Source organism: Haliotis cracherodii, unplaced genomic scaffold, assembly GCF_022045235.1.
Source record: "Haliotis cracherodii isolate W230 unplaced genomic scaffold, xgHalCrac1.p SCAF_29, whole genome shotgun sequence".
NCBI lineage: Eukaryota > Metazoa > Mollusca > Gastropoda > Lepetellida > Haliotidae > Haliotis > Haliotis cracherodii.
Genome location: NW_027266285.1, coordinates 484,900 through 499,587, shown reverse-complemented (window position 1 = coordinate 499,587; position 14,688 = coordinate 484,900). Strand labels below are relative to the sequence as shown.

At 38.7% G+C, this 14,688-nt stretch overlaps 1 protein-coding gene across 1 annotated transcript; it reads left to right on the top strand.

The window, feature by feature from the left end:
- Positions 1 to 10,306, top strand: LOC139473507 (uncharacterized). Its single transcript, XM_071256127.1, has 4 exons — positions 1 to 140; positions 5,284 to 5,335; positions 7,125 to 8,041; positions 8,476 to 10,306. The coding sequence occupies exons 1-4, from the start codon at positions 122 to 124 to the stop codon at positions 8,661 to 8,663; spliced, it is 1,176 nt and encodes a 391-aa protein (XP_071112228.1). The 5' UTR covers positions 1 to 121; the 3' UTR covers positions 8,664 to 10,306.
- Positions 10,307 to 14,688: the final 4,382 nt, after the last annotated feature.

Genomic DNA, 14,688 nt, shown 5'->3' with positions numbered 1-14,688 from the left:
CGTCAACGCTCATTGACGCAAAGCAACATGTGGCTCGCAACCTGTGCTCATCGATCGCAGGCGGCAATGGACGTGGCCACATCACAACTAAGACATACAGAAGACGAGGTGATGTAAGGTTATGGAGGGAAAAAAATCGGGTAGGTAAATTGCCATTAACTGAATGACACGTGTCTGTACCTGTCATATCACATGAACGGGTAGCTAGTGTCATGTTGACCCTTGTGTTTGTAAATACTCCGCATCGATTGGTTGTGTTGTGTAAACTGGTTTTGGTGTGACAGTGTTTGCTCTACATCATTAATAACTTATTTATGTTTTACTGTCCTTTTACTGTGTTATTATGTATCTGATAGCGTAGTCATGCTTCTGTCCCTGACAATAATGTACAAACAATTGATCGTGTAACATTGACACGTATGTGCAAATGACAAATGCGTGTCACTCGCATGAGCACACACAGGTATGTATATGTAACTGGTTATATTTAGATATGAAATCAATATTATACCTTGCAAAATATGGTAGCGTTACATTATTTAGAACACGCGTGTTTAACAACCAGAAATTGCCCTTGTGGAAATGACATTGTGTACCGATTGAACCTGTTTCCTCCCCGCCCAGTGACAATTAAGAACGGGTGAATAAACAAAAATGTAGCTTTCTTTTCTCCAGGTGCTCTAGACACCGTGTGTGTATTCGTGTGTGTTAAAGCCTGTGTGAATGTCTTGTGATACACCAGTGGCTACAGTCATATACAGTGTATATATTCTGCCTAAACTTACTCTGTGTTGCAGGCTTAAGGAGTAACCATTTGCTTTTCATGGAGGGGGCAGGGATCTTGGTTTGAGATCCGCTTTTGTATTTAATGCTCACGAACTCTGTTCTATTTTCCAACTTAAACAGGTGCTCAGTTATTTTGTAACATAAATAGAAATAACGAACTCTTAATATAGTCTGCAAAGCAAAGGGACATGTTATGTTTTTATGCAAAGGCATATGTAAGTTGCTTTCAGTAAAACAGGGGCATGATTATTCCTTTGAAAACTAAATGGGTGCTTCCTCATTTGTCATTTGTCGTCGGTCACACTTTCAGTATTTTCGACTTTGGAAAATACCCGAGTCAGTATTATTCTTTTCTCTTTTGACAATCGAGGCTTTCCTTCATAAGTATGTTGAAACAAGGACAATAATTTCATTTTATTTGCTACCATAATTTTGGCTGTTGTCTCCTGACAAGGACATCTAAACACTGGTTTTACAATTGGAACATGCATTAAAGTATATGGTATAACCGGTGTCATAGGCTTGGACGAAGTTTGGAAGGTCTACATCCTTTATTGACAGGTCAATCCCTCTTGTCACAAAGCCACACACCTGGGTCCGACCATTAGATATTCTGGGGAGGGGGCCATTGAATTTGTATTGAGACAGATATTTTTGCAGCTACAGCTGCAAAACCAGATATTTTATTAATTACAGCTATGAGCCAAAATATATTTTCTTCTAAAAACACTTTGCAACAATGTGGGTTTTTGTGGGAGACAATGAGTTTGTTTCCAACAATTTGAAGCATAATTTTTTTTTCAAGAATTTTTGGAGACAGCTGATTTTTTCGATAAAATCCCATTCAAAATGGAACTTGACAAGGATTATCTGCCCTTGAACTACGGAATACCATACTATGCAATTATTTTTCTATTTGAGAGTATTTTCAAATCAAACTTACTAAATTCTATTGTAGAGTGCCTGGCCACTGCAAATATAATCACAAAGCATTTCTTGTACTTTTGTATGTCAAAAACATCAAAACAAGGAAGATCCATGTTTACAAAGTACAGTTAGTACGTTACAGGCTATTAGAACCTATAAAAAGTTACCAACAGTGCGTACTCAGTTGTAGGACCACAATAATGATATAGAGTTACCAGCACAGACATAAACAACGCAGATCATAAAAACAGTATGAAAATGTCAAATCTGATTACCACGTATAAATCTTAATACGGAATTAAATTTTATAGATATAAATACGTATAATAAAACTGATGTGTAAACATGATGTTGACACTAAGTCCATATACACTACATCCATATACAAAGTGCGTGATTTGGTCTACCAGTTGTCGAACTTACATTTTTGTACAAACCTCGGCGGCTGAGTGGGTTTAATCGATGACGATGTGCTGGCGATTATACGTGTCTCACTCTGGCAGTGTAGGTTCGAATCCCGAATGGAACTCATCACAAAGTACTCCACTTACTTGATCACGGAGGTATTTACTGTAAATGCAAGAACACATCTTTCGATTTCATTCAGTAAAAACTTATAGATGTTTCACAACGGATTATCACCAGTGAAGAAATTCAGTTCATTAAAACAGTGATAATGATGTGTTCAGGATTATTGTAATAACATTAAAAGTGACACAGAAATACATTCAACGTTGATTAAGAAGTGATGAAAATGATAACATTCAATAATGTTCAATTGGTTCTGAATCAAAATTTCCTTTGGGTGAAAGTCCCAAGTGGAATAGATCCCTATTACCCAGTTTTTGTGACCAAAACGACAAATGGAAATGTCACCATGTGTGACCTGGTTAATTGTGCGTCATCGTACCCCGACGTCGTGGGTTGGTGCTCATGCTATCAGCAACCGTTTTGCCTAGCACAGTTTATTACTTGATTATTGTCAATTTTGACTTAAAGCAATATTTACTCATTTACTTGTCAAAATAGAAGTTAGAAATAGAAGTTATCTCGTGTAGGTTATTCATTTTACAATCAAATAGCACAAATTTTGAACTAACTTATACCCCGTTTACACTCTTAAATGCTCCTACCAAATACAAATGCAGTTCAGAAATATAGCCGTGTTTACGTCCAGTTAAGTCACTTAAAAACACATTGTTTAAAATACCCAAATCGTGATCGTGGCGTCTTCGCATGATAATACTTTGTCTCCGGTGGGTGTGTTTCCAATATTTTATCAAAATATGTCACAATTCATAACTGATTAAATAGGAAAATATATGGTACATTTATGAAGCAAAGCTTTCGAAGGATTGTTTTAGAAATGCCCACAAAACACACATTTACCACATGATGGTCAACAGCAGAAAATTCACTTTGGCGCCGTTGCGTTTCTTTGGAGGGCCAGGGACATGCATATTTGAATCTATTTTCTGTTGAGCTAAATACGTTTTCTGATGCAAGCATTGACTCTGTCTGTAACAGAATGTGTTGAAATGTCCGAAAACATTTGCCAGCCCCACCATTCACATCCCGTTCCAGAAAATGGCCGTCCCCGGTCCCCTTGAATATCGTGCCTAACTAACAGAAAATTTACCTCTAGCATGAAGCATTTATGAAATGGTTGCTTTCCTGGTAAAGCTTTCTTTGGTTTCATGTTCAACGGTTTTAATGGACGTGTAACCCCGATGGAGTCGCGAATTTATAAAGTTAAATAAATGTCAACCAACAGTGAAATGTAGCCTCCTTTCCCGTGATAAATTACGGACCCGTTCAAGTAATCATTAAATTCACAGTGTTGGCTGACATCGAGGTTTATTGCCGCTGGCGATCGCATCCGGTAGCGATATCATATATTAATGGATGTCATTAAATACCGCTTGATTATATTATATTTCAAATAGACTCTGTCTTTATGCAATCATAGGATTTGCATGAACACATTGTACCTTGAAGTAAAGAGAAAATCTTTAATCGGATAGATTGTTTGTACATATAAATATTATATACTATTAGTAGAAATATTCATATTAAAAGTCGAGCATTATACTTCAGTGACAATGTGTTTATCAAAATTATCATACCTCCATGTCAGAGTGATGAGATCTGATTGGTCCATGTGATGTTGATAAAATACTTTGCATCCCGCCTTGGAGAGAAATAAATTTCTCAGCGGATGAATAAATCCCTAACCCCCAGGTTGACAGGTTGCACGTGTATTTCTGAGAGGCAGAATAAATCTCTGATATCCCTCTTCGAAGCAAAAAGCCGCATGCTTTTTTCCAGTCAATGAAAGTCACGTGACATTGCAGTTAACCTCAATTAAATCGAAGAGCTGTTTCGCATTTAGAATTTGTTAAAATTCGTCTACAATGCCTTATTAAAACATGTCGGTGAGATATATTCGTTGTAGCAGGATCATTCGGGGTACATGAGGTTTTATGCGTCCCTCGTTAGGTTTTATGCCACTCGAATCCGGTCCGTGGGGTTTTATGCGTCCCGCCTCCGGCTCATGGTATAAAATTAATCGCGGGACGCGTAAAACCCCATGTACCCCGCGTGATCCTGCTACAACTTTTAATGCAACCCGCCTCAGAGGGAGTGAGTGAGTGAGTGTGTTGGGTTTAACGCCGCTTTAAATATTATTCCAGTTATATCACGGCGTGTCAGCTTATTTTCGGAGGAAAGCCCGAAGTGATGCAGGTCTCAGACGTTTACCACTTTGGTGAAACCCACGAGCACTGTCTGTCGATCACTTTCACTTGCAGTTAGGAACGGATGTCGCTGGTGTTGACGGGTAATCTGCCGATCTTGTCGAGGTGTGGTGACCCTAGGACGACCGCTCCGAGGAAGGTTATCTGTGATCTGTGTAGCATTTTATCAATGCAGGAGACGGTAAATTGTGGTTATGTTAACGTTGAAAAGACGGGCAACATCTTGGACAGACTCTCCAGCTTCCAAACGTCCGATAGCCTGGTTTCTCTGAATTTGAGTTAGGCGTGGCATTGTTGACCAAGGAGTGGGAAGTCCAAGAATCGGCAACAGTTTTATACCCACTACAGTTCGTGACAGTTCGTGCATTTTCGATTTCGCGAGAAATGGGTGCATGAAACCCACATATTGATTGAAATGATGCGTTTTGGCGATTCGTTTTTTATGTTGCGTTTTTAGTCGGGGCTTCCAAAATGCAACCAAAAATATTGATAACACCATCAGGCTTCACTACATGCTAAAACTCGTATCAATTTATGGTTCCGTGTTTGTTACCTATTTGCTTAAAAACACTTGCGTTTCTTTTGCGTGTGAATATATATAGTTAGACGTGTCATATCATTAGATCGGCAACAAAGTTGGATGATATCTAGCCAGATTCAGCATCACAGTACTCTGACACTTGTATGATTACATGCCTTGGCATGCGTTCAGGTCATGGTGTTGTGGAGGAATATGTGAATCATTATATACGTCATCATCCAATATACATGTTCGTTTTACCATTCATCAGTTTGATTCCGTTTCATATTTCAGCGCCGAATACTGCTCAGATGATCAGGAAGGTCATATTGGCGATGGCTGAACTGTAAGTGTGTGTTACTGTTTTGACTTGTGTGACATGTTCTTTCCTGTACATGTATCTATTGCTTGCTTTAACATACTGAAAGATTAGCCTTTATAGGTGTTATTACAATTCACTATTCATCAGCAGCTTGTGATTGTCGTCGCCAACTCCCGAGAAAGCAGTTTGCCATAGAGGTGTAGAAAGATTAACAAACAGTAAAATATCAAACGTTTTTATGTTTTGTTAAGACGGATCCCACGAGAGGAAATTTCTATTATTCTTAAAACATTGTTGTGGAAATAATCATCTTAATGACACATACATATCATTACGATGAAGTAATATTCTGGGGAAATATTTGGATCTATTTCTGGAGTTCATTGTGTGTTCTACGTGTTTATTTATAACTTCCTTTTTCATCACACATACCACACGTGCATGCAGTGAAATGAAAAGGTTTTCGTGGTGGTTAGCAGTGTCATTCAAAGTAACACTCGTCCCGGACCAGAGGTGTGTCCTTTTGTTACCACCAATGCTCCGCTGATCGTCGGTGCGATTACAATAGTATTGCCTCTATTATGATCCATCAAACTGTGTTTGCTTGGGCCCAATGGGAAGCCAGTTAGAATAGGTCCCCATCTCTACATTGCTGGTCGTAAGAGCAGGCTGGTCGGGTTCCGTGACTTGACTGAGTGCCGTATTGCAAGCCGTTTTCACATTTATTACGGAATTACAGATATCTTCAATTGTTTTAAAGATATCCTGAATTGAATTGAAGATACATGTATCTTAAATCTAATTGAAGATATCGTGAATGGAATTGAAGATATCTTAAATACAGATAATTGTTGATATCTGCAATAAAATGTAAGATATCACGAAATGAATTAAGGATTACTGATATCTTGAAAAGAATTGCTGATATCTTAAATTCGATTACTGATGTCAAAATATGATTTTAAGACATCATGATGTCATGTTTTGTTTTGTCAGTAATTCAGTTCCTGACATCTTGAAACAAAATACAGATGTCAATAATTAATTATTGATATCTTCAATTTTTGCCTTTATTAAAGACGTTATTTTAATAATGTTACTTAAATTAGATAACTGATATCAATAATTGATATAAATATATCATCAAAATTATTAATGATATCTTTAATTGGATTTTTAATATCAGTAACGGTCAGAATTAATGATATCTTGAATTGGATTTAAAATATCTCTGATTGAATTAAAGATATCTAAAACGAATTAATGATATCTGCAATGCATTTGTAGATATGTATAACTTATTTCAAGATATCTTGAATTTATTTCTAATATATTTATGTACAGTAGGATGGTAATTGTTTAATGATATCTTAAATACATTTAGAGATATCACAAACTAATTTGTTGATATCACCGTAGCATTTTAAGATATCAGTAATTGTAGTATGGATATCAGAAATGGATTTAAGATATCTTTAATTATTTTTTGATATCTTAAAACATTATTGATATCTTTAATTAAAATACAGATATCTTTAAAACAATTGAAGATATCTGTAATTCCGTAATAAATGTGATAACGGCTTGCCATAGTGCCGCGTGAGAAGGCGTGGGTCGTTAATCATGTTTTCAGTCGCTGAACTTCATTGTCCAGACACGATTACTTTCAGGCTGCACTGGTATATATGTGGTACGATTCTAACTACAACATTCACTCATCCAAAAACCCACTTCACTCACTTACTTGACGTTGACACTCAGTGATATTTAAGCATGCGGCGTTAACAGAAAACTCACTTCTTTTCAATTTCAGCGATCAGAGTAAACGTCCATGGGCCGCCATGATGATCATCGCCTCCTGGTTCGTCCTCTCCTTTGTCCAAGACGTATGCTTATACTATTTGATGCAAACATCGGGACATCTTGTTGGATCAAACAATCACCTGTATCTACCCGTTGTCCTCTCGCTTGTTGAGATAGTTGTGTGTGTTGCTTCACTAAAACTGGAATACCAACAAAAGGAGAATTCTTACTTAGAAACAATATGTGTTATCGTTTTGACTCATCTCTCGGGCACATTTCTTGCAAATATTTGGTTTCAAGTTCCTGATCTTCAATTGGGCATCGCGGGCGGACTGATTGAACCGATAACAGCTCTGGTACTAATCTATTTATGCACCGGGCACTCTGGAAACTCTGTAAGGGCCGTAAGCTTGTGTATCATTTCTTTTGGGATGATCACTTTCACAATGAGTACATCCACTTTGATCAAAACGGACAGAACGGTCCTCATCAAAATTCTCTTTGGGGTGTTTGTCATACTAAGAAATATAAGTGTCAACTATTTGCACGAAGAAAAAGTCCACATTGTGCCAAGAACAAACACAACGTTATCAGGTATCGTTGGAGGGATGTCTGTTGTTGTTGTTGGACTTTCATTGTACCTGGATAACGTTTGGCTACTTCCTCTTGCGTTAGCAACTGTTACGTGTGTCCTTCACGCATGTGCAACCTATATGACATGCGCACTCCTTCTTGGGAAGTACAGCATTACAACAGTGTGTGTCCTTAGTGCAGTACTGCAGTTCACAGAGGCACAGGTCCTATTGATGTCAACGCGGCCGCCATTTGTCATAGCGATTGTGGCGCTCGTGCTGTTGTGTGGTGGAGTTTATGCCTACACACAGGAAACGGTGGGCACTGGACACACCTTTCAGAGTCATATGAGTGGTAAGTAAAAAGTTGTCATGGCAATTCCATAGTAAACCACCCTCTTTTGTTGACGCATGCCACATTATTTTGTGTATACACAGAATTTCATTTTCGTTTTCCTCCTCATAGTAAGTGTTTTGTTTTGAAATTTGTTTTCCTGTTCAATAAAACTTTCTAAAGAACACAACCTCAGAAATCTGGTAAGTTTATGATAAATTAAAAAAATACCGCTTTGAAGCATATGATCTAATTAAGCATTAATTTACCTCATTGACCTTTATAGAACATATACTATGTTTGAAACCCAGCCTTGGTGTCCCCCTCCATGATGCGTCTGAAATGTTGCTGAATTGCCATAAAGTTCCGCACTGTCATATATACTATTGATTTGCACCACAGGTCTTCTTAACATTAGCATTAATTTCCTGAAGATATTGTTTTCGATTTAACAGTGTCTACGAATGAGATGTTCACTCGGATACAGTTCCTCCTCTTCTCTGCCAGTATAATCGGGGTTGTGTTCTACGGTCTTCATCCGCGCTTGAGTCAGCGAGATCTCCAAACCCTAAGCAGTGTCGGCTTGGACAAGGTGATCCGTCGGTTACTCAGCATTGACATGCCAGAGGAACATGAACACTGATTACATCACTGAACAAACTCTGGGTGGTCATACAAACTGGAATTGTGGTCGCTTTAGGGGATTTTTGTATATACGGCACTACAACGCATATCATTGATGCAGGTGCTATTTGTTACTTTATATAGTTCACCACATGGTTTATAGACGGAGATGCTTGACAGGCTGGTGCCTATTTCCAGTTTAGGTCTATACCTTTAATCCTCCCATGTTTGAAACTGAGACAACATCTGTGTGTGATTTGGGCGTTTATTAATTCCAGGTTTGATGAAAAAGCAATCTGATAAAGTACCCAAACAAGGATACATTGATGATAAAAGTTACAATGCCTAGAATGACTGTTACGCACCTGGGGCCGACTGGTGGAATTTGAAAGCGGAAACGTTTTCCAACTGTTAATGATATAACATAAATAAGTTGCACTATGGGAATATTAAAGGGGAATGTTGTATATGTTGATCAACGTCCATTCTGTTCAGAATGTGGAATATTATGAACAAACATGTCCAACTTTAAAAAACAAAGCATACAAGTTATCCACAATGACTCCCGTGAGTGAGTCGTGTAAAGTTCCTTCATTTCAGACAGCCCACCGCAAAGCGCTATATTTCGGGCGCCAGCATTTCTGGCACAGTTCGGGGTTTCATAAGAGACATTGCCGAAACCAGCTCTATATTTGTCATCCGGCAGTTGAAGAGCTTTCGTGTTACATTAATATACAAAGCACAGTTCTCCATCTTGAATTCTCCAACTTCATTGAGTACACTGATACCACAACAGATGTCAGCTGTTACATGGAGGGCCAAAATCCATCATCGATTGGGAACAAAACATATATATCATATACACGAACACGTTTCGAATTCAGTTAACTGAAAGGCAATATTTGTTTATTATGCATGTGCACTATTCCAAAGTTTTACCAGAGAATCGTGTCCTGTTTTCTACGGGTTTTTTTCAGGCTAATCTTGCATGGGGGAAAGGTGGGGAAAGTTTGGCCAGCTACACTGGAATCCCTACAGAGAACGTTTTTTTACAGGAAGTCGCTTATCACACGTGTATAACAGGCGCATTGGTACAGCATGTTACACTGATATGTGTGTACCAGATGTATAAACCATGATTTGGGGAGCCGAAGGAGGGTGAAGGAATGTATACCAATGTAGGGCTCGACTCCAGGAACTTATTTAACCTTCACCGGGTGCATGGTGACATGAAAACCTAGATGCACCAGACATATCCTGGCTGCTCCTTGTACCCGTAAATTTACAAAAGTTGAAACGTGCACAAAATCTTGAGATTCCCACATATTAAGTACGTCAAATCTCCCCACCCCCACCCTCAACAAAAACAAATTACACATTAAAAAGGGATTATTGACTTAGTCTGGAAAATAAGCATAGGGGTATGGAGTGTGTTCAAAGATCGAAGTTGAATGGACGTGGAGGGTTAGACCAAAATTTGCAAAAATCGGCTTTATGTGGACATAACTATTCGTTTGCTTTTTTTCAATATTAGGTTGAACTGGTGCATTTTGTGTATAGCTGCATCGAGCCATGTCGTGGAATCAGTAATATTGTTGGGTTGCCTTGTACGTATGGTTAAAATTCTTATTTTGGGATATAAATAAATATGTAAACTATCTTCTTTGTGGTGTCCTTTTCTTTTATATTATGACCAACAGTTACTTAAATCATCATTATGAATAAAACACCTACGCATTCTGATGGACATATGGCGGCACATGCATACCGAATGCCAGATTGGCCTCGATTCTGAACCTTGGTTGCTAGCACAAAAGAGGTAAACGTGCCCATGTGTCAGTATCTCGTCATCGACAGGATTTCTGATGAACTGATATGAAATATGGCAGTTCGTTAAATATTGCATCTGATGCACTGGCCAAAATACCAGCGACAGACTGACCCAAAGGTCAGTTTATTCTATGAGCAATCGATACGATGTGCGCGCTTGTGAGTGTGTGCGTGCGTGCGTGCGTGCGTGCGGTCATGAAGTGTAACGCCAGAAAGCAAATAGCGTTGTTTACAAGTCATGGTCCGCAGGGACTGGTGAATAACCATCAGGATTGATCACCTTAATACTTCCTGGAGGGTCATTTTTTTTTTTTTTTTTTTTTTTTTTTGGTTTTACGCCGCTCTTAGCAATATGACGGCGGTCTGTAAATAATCGAGTTTGGGCTAGACAATCCAGTGATTGACATCATGAGCATCGATCAACGCAATTAGGATGCGATGACATGCATCAACCCAGTCAACGAGCCTGACCACCCGATCTCGTTAATTGTGATATTTTTTAGGGTTGCATACTAGTTTTAACTAAACTTTTCAACTCACTCACTGGTCATATCTTACAAACATCGGTTGCGGGAGACCCAATCTAACCGGATCTTCTATAATACTTACATGACGTACAATATGCTCACAGTATCATCTCGATTCGGAAGCTTAGGTAACTATTATTACGGTATTGTTACGGGTCGATTCCCAAATTGAAACAATATGTTTATCCAGAAATCTGAAAAAGAATTTAGTGTGAAACCAACCAAAAAAACAACCAACAAATGGTATACAATCAACAACTGTATTACAAAATTAACTATGTTTACAAATTCATTTCATGGCAGTACACAATGTGAAGAAGAGAATGAAAAGAATGAAAATCACCCCCCGCAACAGTGGTCAAGCCTGGGCTGAACACCGAATGAAAACATTATCTTTACACGAAAGTTGGTCTTGATGTAATGTCAGATGAAATGAGAGGAGACAGGCACGCCCCCGCTCACGTATGTTTGGTTTGTTTGTTGTTTAACGCCGCACTCAGCAATATTCCAGATATATGACGGCGGTCTGTAAACAATTGAGTCTGGACCAGATAATCCAGTGATTGATATCATGAGCATCAATCCACGCAATTGGGATCGATGACATGCATCAACTAAGTCAGCGAGCCTGACCACCTGATCCCGTTAGTGGCCTTTGACGGCAAGCATTGGTTGCTGAAGACTTCTCACTTTAACTGTAGTTCAACTAGCTTCCAGCACTTTCCACAGTGCTAGACAAGCCCAGTGTCACTAGAACATCACAGAATATTCCACATGTTTCTATAACGCTTGACATCCGTCCACGCTATTCCGGAAGTTTACAGATAATTCGAGCATCTAAATATATCTCACCACTGCTTACATTAAATATTACAACATTCCTGACAACTAACTATTGTCCAAATACAATGCAATGAACTTCCACTGAATCTCTACAGAAACAATGTAATACAGTTACAGTAATTGTTTACTACTACACTACAGATCCACAGAATAGTATCATAATCACGTACTGAGACTACCGACAGCATGTGTATATGTTCAAGGCCTATTACCCATCACTTGTGTGGATACAAAGAACGCTTGTCTTACGTCAAGCTGGATCATAAAGAACATCTGTGGTCACCACACCTGTTCACAATCCAACGTTATACCTGAAGTGTTAAGAACGGTGCAGTCTGCAACAGCTGGGCCCCTCGATCTGCGCCACTGGATTTTGACGTATTGCTGATCTGTTCAGTTCTTAACACGTTCATTGGTGGCAATTCTATTTGCTGTTGATTCAGAAAGCAGTTTGTTTTTCCACCAAGATTTTAATCGTCATTTATGAAAAGTATAATGGAAGTCTATATGGAACAATAATAGCCAATTATGAGGAATCAGTTAACAATAATATAAGTGGAACGAACTTTTAGGTAAATTTTACCTAGGTACAGGTCGGTGCTGGACAATATGAAACTCGGATTCGAACATCTTGAAGAAATTCAAATGTTATCATTAGTGGGCACAATCCAAATTGGCTCAGGGACCGACAATTTGATATTCTGGAAAGGCCTTTGATTTTATCGAAAAAAACTCAGTTGTCCCCTAAAATTCTTAAAACAAATAATTATGCTTCAGACTGTTGGAAACAAGAAATTGTCTGCCACAAAAACCGATTGTTGACAGGTGTTTTCGTTTTAAAACAAGTCAGGCTCAAAGTTTTAGATAAAGAAATGTCTGGTTTTGTAGCTGTAGCATTCGTCACCACTCGCCCCTTTCCGTAACCTACAAGAAGGCTTGTCCCGGAATAACACGACTTGGTCACGAATAGCAGCTGTAGATGAATATATATGTAATCTCGATACCAAGGATTTTGTGTGGAGTATTAAATATTTTTCAGCTACAACTGCAAAACCAGTTATTGTTTCAATTAAAACTACCGATCTCATTAAAATCAGATCTTAGTTCTCGCTGCCCCATCCCATTACGATTCACGTCACAACGACCTCTCGCGAATTCTGACCGTCCAATAAAATGTTTAACCAGAAGTCGACATTAGCCAATCAGGAAACAGCTTTCTGTAGCTTTACGGCACTACTTTCAAACTGGCGACTTCAATTCCAGACTTCTATTCAACATTTGAAAACTGGACGAACGAAAGTTCTGGAATGTCTATATATCGGATATGGAAAGTCTTGTCTGTTTCAAATGTTTATCCAATTGGGAGGGATAGGCGATGAGCTTTAACCCCCCTGTGTCACAAACAACTCCTCGCTGGAACCTCCTCAGTGTCACAAACAACTCCTCCCTGGAACCTCCTTAGTGTCACAAACAACTCCTCCCTGGAACCTCTCCTCAGTGTCACAAACAACTCCTCCCTGAACCCCCCTCTGTCACAAACAACTCCTTCCTAGAACCCCCACCAGTGTCACAAACAACTCCTCCCTGAAACCACCCTGTGTCACAAACAACAAGAGTAGCATAATCAAACTACTTTATTCTGAATAGTGGTACAGTAATTAATTTCACAGCCGAGAGGCTGATGAAAGTGTATCAAAATAACACATTTGAAATATCAGTTAAATGCAACAGGAATGTTGACAAAGTGATTTCCTAAGGTGTATGCCACAGGTTTTTAGGTATTTTAGCACTTGTGATTCATCTGAAGCCAGAGACATTCTAAAGACACTTAATTCAGACTTGTAAGTAACCCATTATAATCTATATGTTCCTATCAAAATCTCCTGAAAATCAAGCAATTTGATGACTCACATGGTTTGGGAAAGAAACTGATAAAATCATAATCCAGAAACTTGTCAAGGTGACAATTTCAAACTTGAATGGCACATTAAGCTCTACAGCATGCAAACAAGTACTGTCAATCACACACTTCACATATACAAAGTGAAAAATCAATATCACAGACAGGTCTAAGGACAGAAAACAATGCCAAATTATGCAAACACATGAACTAAATTAATACAAGGTTCTGTAGCTCACATATCATAAAATTTGTTAACAGGGATGAGTTATGCATGTTATCATTACTGACATAGTTACCCCTTTGGTAAAACCCAGGAACATAAATCGGTGCAGACAAATCAAGAATTATAATTAAACGTTGGATTAAAACAATGACCAGTGGTTCACAAAATATTTAAGAATATTCAAATTCTGCTTCTGCATATACTCTGTCATAATTCCTGGGGCTAATGCATATAATAACAAAATTCATACATACAGAAGATTATTACACAATGGTCTTGAAGCTTTTAATACAAAACTTCAAGCTAAATGTTCCACATTACATAATGAACACTTCAACAGAAAAAGCATTTGATCCTCAAACCGGACAGGCCGGGCACAAACAGGTTACCCAATGATCCAAGTCCTCAACATCTCAGTGCAGCTTCTGGACAGCGATTTTCAGGACAGGGATTCACTGGGATTCATCACACTGACTCAAATGAGGCCCTATGTCACTCTGTAAGACTATCAATTAAAATTCAGTACAAATTCCATAGGGTTCTTTGGGATGGCTAGGTAAATTTGCACTTAGTTTAACAGTGTGGCCGTAGCTCAGTAGGTTAGCTGTCCAGCTGACAATCCGAAGGTCCAACAAGTTTCTTAGTGACATGTGCCCATGTCAGAGATCCTCCCCACATGGTGCTATATTCTAAAGGTGCGCCAATGTGACAATCTGAG

Bases quoted from the DNA above. Each gene is read 5' to 3' on its own strand.
- LOC139473507 (XM_071256127.1), top strand. The intron at 5,336-7,124 runs GTAAGTGTGTGT...TTTCAATTTCAG, and splicing joins ATATTGGCGATGGCTGAACT to CGATCAGAGTAAACGTCCAT. The intron at 8,042-8,475 runs GTAAGTAAAAAG...TCGATTTAACAG, and splicing joins CTTTCAGAGTCATATGAGTG to TGTCTACGAATGAGATGTTC.